The sequence below is a fragment of the Delphinapterus leucas genome, chromosome 2, assembly GCF_059928025.1.
Source record: "Delphinapterus leucas isolate spDelLeu-1000000601 "Yukka" chromosome 2, BTC_Dleu_Yukka2, whole genome shotgun sequence".
In the NCBI taxonomy this organism is placed as follows: Eukaryota; Metazoa; Chordata; class Mammalia; order Artiodactyla; family Monodontidae; genus Delphinapterus; species Delphinapterus leucas.
In genome coordinates, this window is record NC_143130.1 from 86,685,597 (window position 1) to 86,700,349 (window position 14,753).

The window sequence follows — 14,753 nt, forward strand, 5'->3', positions numbered from 1 at the left end:
AGGTGTTTGGACGGGCATATGTCACTCTAATTTCCCATCATGAGAAGAATTAACCAAAGGCTCAGCCTGCCGCCCCGGAACCAGAATAGGCCCTAAAGCAATCATATGGTTTTGCGGCCGGCTCACAAAAATGCCAGTTGAGAAATGGAACTCAGGGGCACTGCAGTTCAGAAACCTGCAGAGTTATAAAGGAGAACTATCGTCGAAAAATATATTGAGGTAAGGCATAGAAGAGGATTTGAAACCAAGGGATAATTGCAGGAAACAGGTTTCAAGAGATAGATTGGAGTCTCCCTTAAAGCACAGGAAAAGCGGCAGAACTTCAAAAGATTGAAAGAGTGAAAAAGATTCAATCTCCTCAGGGCTTTGTGGATGCTGAGCAGGGGGCTCCTGCTGGGGTAAAGTTTTAGCCTCCTCATTAAGCTCTGGATGACGAGGTTGGGCCTCCTGCTGGGATGGAGAAGTTTCAGCTTCCTCTGGGGGCTCCATAGTTTTATCTGGGCTCCCAAAAAAATCCCTAGGTATGCTCTCCTCAGGTTAAATGGCATCCATAATGGGATCTAAATAATCACCCTCCAACTGTTGTTCTAGACCCTGAGTGTGTTTTTTTGAAATTGGCCTGTAGTTCCAACAACTTTGGCAAGCCGTTGATGCAGAACTAGATCTTTCTTCAGGTTTGGGGGTGAAACCATAAACTTCATTGGTTTTGAGCTCTTACTACCTAGAGGTGGAACAAGTATTTCAAACGATTGATGATCTTCAGCCTGATCTAGACCTATGTCTTTAGTCTTACTTTTGTGTCCAGAAGGCAGAAACAAGGGCTAATTCTGATCCCAGTCTAGAACTGGAACTGCCTCTGGGAGCTTTTGCACTGGAACTGCCTCTGGGAACTTTTGATGTTGGGTTTGCTTGTTATTCAGATCCTGATGTGGAACAGCAAACTGATCTGGCCCTGTAGGCATCTCTCCAACCGAATCCGTGTCCGGGTATGGAACCTCAGTCTCAGTCAACTCTTGATGAGGTGGGGCCAACATCTGGACTGGAGACAAAGACATCAAGTAATTAAAGACCCCGGCTTCTGCCAGGGATGTAAGGGCATGGGGCAATTTGGGAGAGGTTCTGAGACGTGTGAATACAAAGCCTCGGTCAGACGTGCGGGGTTGGGGGTCACCTGCACGGGGCCCATGGCCCACTCCGGAGGCTGAACTGCCTGGAGTAGAAACCACAGTCCTTGCCATGTGAGGAAGAGCCGTGGGGCGCAGCCACGACACAGAGGCGCAGCCGCGACATAACATGCGGCGGCTCCCAGGCCCAGCGAACCAGGCCAGTGAGGAGGCGGAGCCTCATCCTCCTTCAGAGCCAAACGTAACTGCTCTGCCAGCACCGCAACGCGAGGGCTCACGTTAGCAACTGCGGGCCCGGGCCCCGCCTAACGTCCCACACATTATTTATGACATCTTTAGTTGCGCCACAGTTATTAGGTTCGTGCGCCACCAGAGTGGGCCTTTTTCCCAGAGTCCCCAGGGTGCAAGCCACCCTTCCCCTTGCAAAGGCAACAATTACCTCCTGCTGGGCCCTCTTCCCAACCCCGCCCTGCCCTCCCTGGCCCCAAACAATGAGGCGGGATTTGGGCTGCAGACCCGAGTGGCCCCAAACTCCAGCAGCCCAGGGGTGGAGGGGGGGTGGGAAGGATGCAGAGTTTCCCGTGGAAACCAAAGGACCTGGCATTCTGGGAAATTCAAAAGTGCTAGTCCAGTTCTGGCAATCTGAACTCTTCCTCCACAAAGCTGAAGTCTGAGAGACATTCTTGCTCGCTTTGGCCACACGGCTGACAAGAAAAGTAGCTGACCTGCAAAATGAGCACCAGTTAGGGTGGCGAGAGGGGAGCACACCTTACAATTATGCGAAAATGTTGCCATTTCCTCCAAACTCTCAATATTCACGTCTCATTATTCATACACCACTCTGTTATTAGGGGTCACCACTGAATCAGTGATGACTCCAGAACTTCTGTAGGAGGGGTTTGGGGCAGGTGAGCAATTCATTCTGGGAAAGAGAGCCTAAAACCAAGTGAATGGCCCTTTACATTAGCATGGGAAGACTTCCCCCATCCCAACTTGTCCCAACAGAGCCATTAATCTAGAAAAAACTACAGTGTCACTTTTCAGAGGTCTACCCTCTGTGCACATATGGAGAACACACTTAGAATGTTAAAGTCAGCATGTTAAGTAATGTTCTTAAAATACTGTAACTACCACCCAGTTTGCTTTCTTCACAGTCCTTTTTATAATCTATTTAATTTTAGTCCTTTTTAATTGTCTGCTACACCTTTAACACCTAAACTCCAAGACAGAAGGAGCTTCATCCTATTTCCAGTGCCTAGCACATAATGGTTTCTAAATGGAACTGATTCCAAGATTGGCCTCATTTAGGAGTGGATCTGTTGTTATAATCAGGTTTCCAAAATCTTTAGTATCAATACGGAATCCTTTCCTCTCACATTTCACAGGAAGATAGACTTCTTAAAGCCCAAACATGGATACGTTTGAAGTGTCCTTGACTGATTAAAACTGAACTGAAATAATTATTTTGTACAGGAAAAACTTTCAAAATTCTTTCATTTTTCAGAGCATAACCACCTTTTCTTTCTCTACTTTCTTCCCTTCAAAACAAACTTTACAACATTGGGGTGAGTTAAATAATCAGAAATCTAGCCCCAAATTAAGCTCTCAATGGCATGAAACACATTTTTTGTTCCTTTTAAATAAAAATCCTATATGCAGTACATTAATTTTTTCTTTTAGAAATTACGTTGACAATCCCTAATTCGAGGTATCCATATAACTGGTTTACAGAAAGGTTCTTTGGCAAAAAGATTAAACACAAAATATATAAGAGATCTGGGTAATACAACTTACTTGAAAGGCATGAATAGTTTTTAAACAGTGTAGCATAATCACACTTAAGACCATAGTTACTTTGTTCCCAAATCCCTGCAATTCTAATTGAGGGGAGTTCTAAAGGGCCTGTGTCTTCTCCTGTGTCTGCAACCATAGACATACACTGATGGCCCTCCATCCTGCTCTCCAAACTTCAAATAACGGGCCAGAGACAAGGCTCGGAACTTGGAAAAGTCCTAGAAATTCCCTGCCTCAAAACCAGTTTCAGAGTTTCACCTTTTCCTAAGGAAGACAGAGATGAGTAGATATGCTGAAGTCTTCCAAATCCTGCTGGTTGTTTCAAATTATGGCTACACTGGCTGTGTACCCCTTGAGCTTTTATCTCCACATACTTGAATTAAATCCTGTAGCTCCTCTTCGGTTCTAGCATCTGTGACATCTTCACAGGGTCTATATGCCACAGCTGTTTTACCACTTTCTGTAATAAAGTTAACAAGGATCAATTCAGAAGTTTCCTTGTTCTAAAACTTCCTGTATACAATGGTAGCACCGAATAATTAGACATTCTTTTGACTTCTAAAAGCAGAAAATAAGAGCATTTTCCTAGAAGTTCCCTCATCTGACACTTCAGTTTTTATCATAATTATTTGTGAAAACATATATAAGAAGTATCAACTTTGGTTCAAAAACTTTATGAACTTAGAAATAAGAATTAAGGAATAAGGACATAGAAATTAAAAGCTGTGGAAACAAAAATGTTCAATCACAATACAATTAAATAGGAAGGCATTAGGTGGGAGTCAAAGTGAGTTCAAACCTGGGATAGATACCACTGTACTATAATAGATACTTCCTATTAGAAGCAAGGCAAGTGGCTACTCCTTGGAACCAAAATTCTACCAGACACAATGAACATAGCTTTAGAGACAGAGACAGAGAGAGAGAGCATTTGAACACTCTACTGGCAGAAACTGGCCCAGGTACATTCTGGACAATACAGCTTTCCTCAAGGCAAGCTAGGGCCACCACGCTTTTTGGTCTAAGGAGTTTTGGGTACATATAAGGAGTACCTTGGCATATTAGGCACAAACAATCCAGTCATTTAGTTTTCTTTTTAAAGGTTGTTACCCAGAGTTGACAGTTGATGGAGATTCTGCGTGATGACCAGGGAAATCACACTTCACTGGAAGGATTGCCCAGGCTGTAAAGCCAAGACCAATCCAGGGTCAACGCTTACAAGCAAATAAGGTCTCTGACAACTTAGCTATGATTCCTGAGTCTCTAAACCTGCAGGGCTGTGAAGCAGGGGAGCGGTTCTCTTCCGGGAATCTACTAATCATAAAGTTTCGTTTGGGCACAGCCTATGCCATTCTCACCGCTGCATAACTCGATAGGGAACAAAAACAATCCTATTCAATCGCATGACCACTTTCAAGGTTTACAAAAACGTAGCCGATTATTATATAAGAATCATATTCACCCAATACATCAGAAATGAAAACTGAAATTAAACTGATTCCGAAAACATAATCTAATAAACTCTTCAACAAGAAAACAGCAGTAATATTAATAGTCAATATATTTTGTCTGCTTACTATGTTTCCGGCATAGCTCTAAGCTTTTCAGATTCATCAACCCATTTACTCTTACAATATCCCCCATTTGGTTGTAAGCTGAATTACTAACCCTATTTGCAGATAAAGAAATTGCAGCTTAGAGATATTAAATACCTACAAATGTCTCTGGCTACAAAAATCTAAAATTGCAACAACAACAAAATCTAAGAGACAATGGTAGGACTCAAACACAGGTGTCCAAGGCTTATAATCACTACACTATTCTGTATGAGAAGCAAGCAATTGAGGAAGAACTGGATCAAACACTTTCTGTATGAACTGAGGCCAGTCATTCTACATCTAAACACTGGGGACAATAATATGTGCTGTCGTATTTCTAATAAATGCTGCAAAGAACAAATGTAAGACTGCTGCTGTGAAAGCATCTGGTGAATGAAAGAATATGTAATGTTTTAGATAACCATTATTTTCATCCAATTCACTTTTCACATAAGTTTATTTGCTCACTAAAACTGAAGTACTTCAAGGACAATCAAAAAGGTCTTACCTAAAACCACATTCAGCATTTCTGGAATGCATCTGTCATAGCTTTCTGAATAGCAAGCTTCTGAGTTACCTTCCTTCCCATAAGGAATGATAATGACCCTAAATCCAACCAAAACAGATGAATTTAAAATGCCTATATGAATAACTGATTTCTAGGTTATATGTTTAAAACTAAAAATGCATCTGTGACTCTTAGATCATTACCTTAGTAATTAAGGGCAGGCACAACACTGGGGTACGGGTGAATGTCTCCGTTGCAGGTATACCCTGGCATGGCATATTTTTACTGCACAGATCTATTCTGGAAGTTCCTAAAATACTACACGGGAAATGTAAACCAAAAACGTGGCACAAATCTCATATTACTCACAGATTTCAAATGGACAAGCTGAGGCTACACTGCTACAGACCCTGCTCTCCCGTGCGTAAAGCGCTGGACTCATACAGTGAGATAGATTTGGTTGTAGTGCAGATGATCTGGACTCTACTCAACCATCACCCACTCAGGTGGATGGTGGAGCCTCCTCCACCCCATTCGCTAACAGCCCTGCCTCTGACTTAAAACCCTAAGCCCAAGTGCCATGGATTCTAGGAAAAAAGTGAGTACCAATCGGAATCCCCTTTCTAGGGATCTACATTTACCTATTCTGCTCAGGCCCTTTTATAGGAGGCAAAGGACTGAACATTTACACAAGAGTTTATTTCAATCTTTAGACAATGATTTTGTTAGGATAACTGAAGGACAGAAGACATCTGTATTTGAAGGACTGTTTTAGCACAAAAATAATTATTAACCAAAAAAAAAAAAAATTCCTAACCAATTTTCCCTCCTCCTAAGATTCTTGACAGGCAGTCAGTTCTAAAATTCTAAAGGTTAAGGTGCTGTCAGGTATTGCCCAAGACAAAAACCTATATTGTCAGGCAGAACCATTCTGCCCAGGGCTTTAGTTGCTTAGAAAAGGTGATGATGTATCTGAAAAGTTGAGTTTCAGAAAGAAAGGAAAAAAGAGAAATCCCACTCCCTCACCTCCCCACACACACACATACTGGAAAGCAGACCTTCCTCCAACTTATCCAAAGGTTCCTCAGCCATGCCAACTCCAGGACTCCTGCACTCGTGGGAGGGCAACACCACCTCTAAAGCACAGAAGAACTTCAGGCTTTGCTTCTGAAGTGGCGTCACAATATCTGTATTTTCCCTTTTTTCAAGGTTAGAAAGATCCTGAAGCTGTTAGGATTTTGAATTAAAGGCTAGACTTCAACATATTCTGTTGTTAGAAATAAAAACTAAACTCCACCAATCCCAGGTAATAGTCTAGGTATGCTATCCCTTCAAAATCAACTGAGACTTGCAAATGAATGACTAGATATGGACAAGTATTTTTTTTTATGATATACCATACAAATACTGGAGAAAATTACGGACACCACCATCCAAGTCATTGAGATTATCACTAATTCTAGGTGGCAGGCCAATGCCCAGATACTTTCATGTGGAAGTCTCTCACATCTCCTCCCCATAGCCCTGTTCTGTTCTGCTCTCTAAAGTCTAGGAGTTCAATGTTGAAAGGAGTCTGGTTAGTCAAAGAAAATCTACAGAGTTTACCTTGATGATCCTTTTTGACCACCCACGGAAACCAAAGTTGTAATTTGCCAATTCTTGGCATCTGGAGCTCTTTAGGGCAAGCGTATTATGTTGAACCGCCTTAGGTCTGGTGCCGAGATGAACCTAAAGACATAAAAGACCTAAAAATATCACAACCCTACATAGAGACTCATTTTGGAAATACCTGAGATTTATCAATACCAATTTTACAGAGTGGTTGTGAAGATTAAGTAGGAAATTTTTAGCAATGAGTTCACAGTGAACCCTAAATAAATGTTATTTAGTATTTTTAAGTCAGTACTTTTCTGCATCATTTCCAGGACCCCTGATTAACCAGAAGGTTCCCTGACCTCTGGTGGTGAAAGTGATGATGAAAGAACAAAGGAAGCCCGGCAGAAGCCTATTATGGGGCTGGGGGTAAGCAAAGGAAGTGAACTGTTTTACTCGTCTCATCCTGTAGCTCCTGCTTGAGAATATGACCTGAAGAGGAGACAAGATGGACCTGCCACTGAATTAGGACCTTAATCTGTAGCACCCCCTCCCCAAGTTACTAATCCCTCTTAGAAGAGGGAATACATATACCTCTATGAATGTTAATAAAGCAACCAAAAGAATTAGAGGTTCATCTGCATTAACAGGTTTCTTTGAGAGTGCAAATATCTCCATTCTTAACTCTCTAAAGAACTTACATATTACTGTGGAGTTTTTATATCACTAGTTCTTTCTTAAAGGTCCATTTCCATTTTGAACAGGGTGTAGTATATAAATATAGTCATAAAAATTCAAATAATACAAATAAAGTCAAAGCATTGTTAATTCTTTATTGATTTGTTTGTGCATCTTCCTCTGTCACTAGTTTATGAGCTCCTTAAATGCTTGAAGGAACCATATATTATTCTTTTCTTGTTACCAGAAACAAGCATAGATCTTGGCATACAATAGAGGAGTGATGGTCTGTTGACTGAGTGAAGGAATGAGTACATAAGAAAATGAAATTACTTTCTCCAACTGAAGGTCCCTGCAGGGAAGGAGAAATGAAGACTAATTTTTAAATGTTGAGTGTCACATGGGAGGCTATGTCCTGTGCGGTGAGTCACAATGGAGCTGTCCTGGACAATTAGGAAGCTTCAGAAGGGCTCTGAGCCACTGGGTAGTAGAGGCACTTGACATCTGGGATAACCTTGCCACAGTTCTTGCTGGCAAACCTTTCCCTTCGTGCTACTGAGAAAAACTCAGATACGTTAGGCCTCTCCTTCATTTTATTTTAAGATGTTATTCTCTTTTCTGTATTTATAAAAAACACAGGGGGAAAAGATAGGAAGATACCTGCCAAAGAATAAGAGAACACATAATTGGAACTTCCGTGCTGGTGCAGTGGTTAAGATTCCGTTATCCCAATGCAGGTGGCCCAGGTTCAATCCCCGGTCAGGGAACTAGGTCTCACATGCAGGCTGCAACTAAGAGTTCGCAGGCCACATTTAAGAAGCCTGCAAGCCACAAATAAAGGAGCCTGCCTGCTGCAAATGGGGAGCCCACATGCCAAAACTGGGGAGCCCTTGAGCCGCAACTAAGGAGCCCGCCTGCTGCAACTGAGACCCGGTGCAACGAAATAAATAAATAAATAAATATAATTGAAAAAGAACCCATAAGTAAAGTAGGGAAAAATTTCGGGGGTGCGGGTAGTAAACTAAGGCTCTGCATTAAATAAAGAAATCTAATACGAATGCCCTTTCCTCTCAACTCTATTGTGACTTGGAGAACATTTTCTTCATTACTCTATCACTGACGGGCTTTATGCTGTGAAAATCTCACAACCTATGCTTATGGAATGGTCTTAATGTCCAATATAAGAAAAGAACTCATTACTCACAACTGATACCAAGTAACTGTTTCATAATCTTTCCAGGACCATCTGTAATATCTGAGTGGTACGTGAAATGGTCGCAGGGTCCGCAAATTAAAGAATGTCTGACACAAAATCATTTCAATCCCAGGGACTACAGCCAGGATTGAAGAGGGTGTTAAACAGGGTACAGAAGTGGGAGGTAGTGTACCTGGAGTCACATCTGAGGAGAGTTCTCAGATTCAATAAAGGTGAAATCAGTGAGTAAAGAAATATGGGTGAGAAGAGGCAGCAAGGTCAGTAGGAAGTAGCTAGAGCAAGAAGCCAATCAGAGAAAACACACAATTATAAAGGGAAAGGTCTGGGAAATCTAAGCCTCACTCACTTATTCAGAGGAATTGAAAAGGTACTTAACATAATGAAATGTTAATTCTGGGGAGGTAAAATTGGATGGCATGTTAATATGGAATAAGGTTTCTACAATGCATTAAAGAATATTTAACCATTTTCTGGAATCTGAAGTGAGTTCTTAATAGGCAGTTTGAGAGTGATGATGATGATGAAGCCTCCTTTATCTTACATCTGACAAAAGTTTGTCAAGCTCGGGACTTTGCTGTTGGCACACTGGTTAAGAGTCTGGGTACCAACGCAGGGGACAAGGGCTCGATCTTTGTCTGTGAAGATCCCACATGCCGCAGAGCAACTAATCCCGTGTGCCACAACTACTGAGCCTGTGCTCTAGAGCCCGTGAGGCACAACTACTGAAGCCCGCGTGCCTAGAACCCGTGCTCTGCAACAAGAGAGGCCGTCGCGATGAGAAGCCCACGCACCACAACGAAGAGCAAACTCTGCTCGCCGCAAACAGAGAAAGCTGGCGCGCAGCAACAAGACCCAACGCAGCCAAAAATAAATAAATAAATTTATTAATTAAAAAAAATTTTTGTCAACCTCACACAGTTGAAATCCACATAAATGTATATATAAGGAAGATTCTTGTGAAGATTTCTTAAATTAAGGGGCAGCATAAAATGACATGAGGTTTAACTAAGTTAGGGTTTGGACTCTAGTTTCCATGTTTTCTATCATGAACCTTAAGTAAGTCACTTAACCATCCTGAGTTCGAGTTTCTTCATCTAAAATAAAAGAAAGAAACAACTGGGGAACTGGGGGATCAGTGGAGCAGTGCATGTGAGAGCATTCTGTACACCACAGTGCTGTACAAATGCTAGCCGTTTTTTTTTTTTTTCCCCCTGGGATCTTAGTTCCCAGACCAGGGATTGAACCCGGGCCTTCAGCAGTGAAAGTGCAGAGTCCTAACCACTGGACCACCAGGGATTTCCAGATGGCCTATTTGTTTTAAATTCAGCACTTCATCCCAGTAGAGCGAGGAATTCCACATTTGGACCCACCTTCACTGGAGATGTGTGAAAAAGCTGCTTCTGGTCGCATGACTTTTGGGCTCTGTGGGCATCCCTTGCTGAATAAAACTTGATCATGGCAGAGAACCCAGGACCGCCCACTGCTGAGTTTAAGACTCGGACCGAATACAGAAGGCCAAACTGGAGAAGACTGTAAACAGAGAATGCTTTAGGGTGGTCTCACACTAAGAAAGCGCAGTAAATTTCAGGCCCAGGAAACCAAATCGCCCATTCCCTTATATTCCCCCAGCCCTTCGCCACAGGTAACTGTGGTGAGCCTGCTACTCCAAACACTTCTCATTTCATGAACAAGTTCCCTCTGAAATCCTAAGCTTGAAGAAGCATTAGGAGGCAATGCCTTCTGTTGGGGACTAACTCTCAAAAATCTATGGGGGTGAGCTGACTGCTCAGGTCGTCTCTAGAACTAAGATTCCTCTCAGCGGAGGCCACAGGCAGATGAGGTACTGAAGCAGTACCCCGGGGCGCCCAGTTACTGGGGCGCGGGGCGGCTTCTTCCACCCTTCCCTCCGCTCCGGCACGGCTCAATTGCAAAGCCTCGGGGGTGCGTCCAGAGCTCAGCTCCCACACCAGCAAGGTTTTGTCACCCCCGATGGGAACTGCAAAAAGTACCAATTGCACCAACCCATCGTCACCGCACGTGCGCTGCTCGGGGCGCAAACGGACTACGCGTGCACACGCGCACGCGCGCTCTTTAAATACTTAGTGCCAATAAATCTAATATATAGAAAAAGAGCTGAAAGCCCCTGAGTGTTTTGTGGATAGAAAAGCGTCAGATTCAGAGCAAGTTCAGAGCTTGACAGCCAAAAAATAAACTAGCTCTCCATTCCATTAGAAGTGCTAGGTAGCAGCTTCTGGTTATGGAACCCAAAACTCTCAGGCTCCAAAGAGGACATAAAACAGCAGCACTTGTACTCTTTATAAAATTGCAGAAACAAACAAAATAAACAAAAATATATTTACACCTGTCCTATAAGACAAAGGGTACTTGAGACCTAATGTATATAAAATCAGTTTACAAACTGAGGCACTATATAAATAAGTTCTCATTTGCAGAGGGCACAGCATAGGATATGTGGCCATTAATGTTAATTCCCTTCCCCCATCCATATCTTTCTCTTGATCCTTTATGTATGTGGATCAGTTACATTATTAAGCTGACAATGTAACTGAGCTATTATTAGCTTAATAATGTAACCAAGAATCTGATTTTTAGCAAGGGGGTAGTTCTTAGAAACTTAGGGAGCTGGAACTCTGAAAGTATGAATTGAAATAATGCAATTACATCATGAATTTTAAAATTTATCATCATTGATTAAAAATAAAAATATTAAATAATTAAAAATTTATTATCCCACAATTGAGACTCACCACAACGTGTGACGTCTGTCAGGCATTCACTGTCACAACGCAGCTTGACTGTCTTTCAGACAACCTCAATGGTATTTTTAAATTGGCAGAGGCAGCAGGCCATACGGCTAGGTAAGATCCTATAAATGAAAACACAGGTAATTAAATTCGTGGTAAAAGAGTTACTTGAGTAGGTAGAAGAGGTAGGCCAAGGCCACCACAGACCACTGCAAAAAGGAGTTCTTGGGGCATATGGACTGCAGAACTGGATAGGGGCCGGTTGGCCAATTGCTGCTCTTGACTGTTGGAAATAAATATAGAGGAGGAGAGAGGTGCCCAACAGAAGGATTAGGATGGCAGTAGGTATGGTATGCCTAGAAAAAGGGGAATAGGGATTAGAATTGGGTGACACTGATCTGTAGTTTAAATCCGAAGTATCTCTTTCCAACCCGAAAGCCTCACTTTGGGTTGAGAGTACACAGGAAGAAGGCACACTTCTAAGAAGAGTCTGAATAAGACCGCACCTTCTGGAGTCCCTTTCTCAGGTCCTATTTGTGAGTACTAATATATTAGAAATTATTCTAGTAATAGAAAAGCATCGTGTGGTTAAACAATAACAGAGGTCGCTTTGGCCAAATCCGGACAAAAGGAACATTCCAAAGAATAACATTATCATTATAATAAGTTATAACATAGCTAATTTTAAAAAAAGAACACGAGTTCATAATGATACTCAAAATGAAAGTGGGGGGCTCTTCATTATAGAATAATGTCAGCTAATAAATGGAAAAGGAAAGATAGAGTTAGGAAAGTGTCATTTGGCAACTATCAATGTAATAATCGATTCAGACAAGGATTATCATTGATGCACATTTGGGTGAAGAGTTGTTTGAAAGTAGGATCTTCACTGATCCCAAACTTTCACCCCACATATTATTTTTCAATTACCAAGGGGAAAATAACTTTACAATGGAGAGATATGGAAGAAACCACCTTAATCGAGTGATCAAACTTAGCATGGGCCACCTGAAGTGATGAAGTATGAAGATTACATCACCTATATAGTATTCTTCCCCAAAAAGTTTACTTTGAATCTAATGAGGAAACGGACAAATCCAGATTGTTGGGCAATTTATAAGACAACTGGCTTAGACTCTTCAAAAATGCCAATGTCATAAAAGACCAAGAAAAAAAATAGCAGGGAAATATTGTAGATTAAAGGAAACAAAGACATGACACGCAATGCCTAATCTTATTTGGACCCTCTATCAAAGCAAAACACACTTAAAGAATGTTATTGGATTCTGGCCAAGATGAAGTAACAAGGACCAATTTAACCTTGCACCTGAAGCAATGAAAAAATAAGACAGAACATATGAAAAAACACTTTTCAAGAAACTGGACCTCAGGCAATAAAGTTCAGTAATCCTCATGAGGTGGGAAATAAATGAAGTGATCCCTATAATTGCCCTAATTTACTTCTCTGAGAGAGTTTCCAGGTCATGGTACAGGGAAGAGAAGTCCAGGCAGAGACTGGTGGACTCCCTGACTGATGAAATGGAGCTGACAGTCTGGGAAAACCAAGGTAACTAGAGTTCAAAAAGCAGAGTATCAGAGACAAAAGAAGTGCACAGACAAAGAAGTCTGGAGATATGCAGAGGGATCTCTTGAGAATTCAACAAAGTATTTGTCAGTACATTTGTGGGAGGAATTACTTGATGCCAGGAAAAGGACCACATGAAAGGATTAATAATAAGAATAACTGGATATCACACAAGGTTGTAGGAATAGTACCTGTTCTTACAAGTCAGACTGGAAAACCTCATGATACTCAGAAAGGACTTATCTCAGTAGTTGCAAATAATGTGCGCCAGACTAAAGGCTACTTGGACTCCTACCCAACGAATCTTAAAAGCTAGACCTAAAAGAATAAAATTGTTTTGAGTAACTTAATTTCACCCAAAACAAATCCCAAGCATTTTACAGGAATATAAATATATATATCACACAATAAACTAAAACTCACAATATCTGGGATCATATGAAAAATTGCCAAGCATGCAAGAAGTAGGAAAATATGCCCCATAGTGAGGAGAAAAGGCAATCAATCAGAACTAACCCATAATCTATACAGATGTTAGAATTCGCAGAAAAGAACATTTAAAAAGTTATTATACCTGAAGTAAAGTTATTATAACTGTATTTCATATGTGAAAAAACCTAGACTAAAAACTGAAAATGTTAAGTACAGGCATGGAAAAGGTAAAACAGACCAAAATTGAGCTTCTAGAGATTAAAAGCAATGTCTAAATGAAAAAGATATTGAAAGGTTAATGGCTGATTAGACACTGCAGAAGAAAGGGTCACTGAACATTAAGGCATAGCAATAGAAACTATCCAAAATGAAACAAAAAGAGTAATAAAACTAAACAACAACAAAACTTAATAAAGCATCAGTGAGCTGTGCAACAACTTCAAGTGGCCTAATACATGTGTACTTAGACTCCATGAAGGAGAGGAGAAATGCAAAAATTTGAAGAAATAATAGCCAAAATGTTTCCAACATGGTAAACACTATAAAGCCACAAAGTCAAGAAGATCAATGAACTTTAAGCATAAGAAACATGGACAAAACTACACCAAGGCACAAAAAATAATCAAATTGCTCAAAGCCAGCAATAAATAGAAAAATTTAAAAGCAGCAAGAGGAAAAAACTATACACTACATACAGAGGAACAAAGATAACAATGACAGCAGAATTTTTGTTGGAAACAATGTAAATGAGAACACAGTGAAATAACATCTTTAAAGTAGTGAATTGAATTCTATCAAGCTAGAATTCTATACCCAAATATGTCAAAACAAAAGCAAAATAAAGACTGTCTCAGACATACAAAACCTGAAAGGATTCATTACTAGTAGACTTTCACTTTAAGATATGTTAAAAGAAGTATTTTCAAGCAGAAGAAAAATGACATCAGATTGGAATATGGATCTACATAAAAGATTAAGAATACAGGAATAGGGACTTCCCTGGTTGTTCAGTGTTTAAAAATCTGCCTGCCAATGCAGGGGACATGGGTTCGATCCCTGTTCCGGGAAGATCCCACATGCCACGGAGCAACTAAGCCTGTACCTCACAACTACTGAGCCTGCACTCTAGAGCCTGTGTGCCACAACTACTGAAGCCCATGCACCTAGAGCCTGTGCTCTGCAACAAGAGAACACATCCAGTGAGAAGCGGGTGCACCGCAACGAAGAGTAGGCCCTGCTCGCCGCAACTGGAGAAAGCCCAGGAGAAGCAAAAAGACCCAACGCCGCAAAAAAATAAATTAAGAAAATACTTAAAAAAAATTTTAAAGGACTCTAGTCATTCAATATGTGTCTCCGAACACAATGGAAATAAATTAGAAGTTAACAAATCTGAAAAAGCTCCAAATATTTGGAAACTAAACAACACACTTCTGAGTAACTTTGTGGTCAAAGAAGAAATC

The 14,753-nt window shown here is 41.0% G+C and overlaps 1 protein-coding gene across 1 annotated transcript in view; it reads right to left on the reverse strand.

The window, feature by feature from the left end:
* Positions 1–1,094: 1,094 nt before the first annotated feature.
* LOC111170867 (RAD52 motif-containing protein 1-like) overlaps positions 1,095–14,753 on the reverse strand; it is a 33,542-nt gene continuing 19,883 nt past the window's right edge. The window contains exons 3-6 of the mRNA XM_089906241.1: positions 10,430–10,609; positions 9,882–10,057; positions 6,630–6,752; positions 1,095–1,849 (exon numbers count right to left, since the gene is read on the reverse strand). Coding sequence (XP_089762367.1) covers positions 1,748–1,849; positions 6,630–6,752; positions 9,882–10,057; positions 10,430–10,609 — 581 coding nt within the window. The 3' untranslated portion in view covers positions 1,095–1,747. The remainder of the gene's footprint in view (positions 1,850–6,629; positions 6,753–9,881; positions 10,058–10,429; positions 10,610–14,753) is intronic.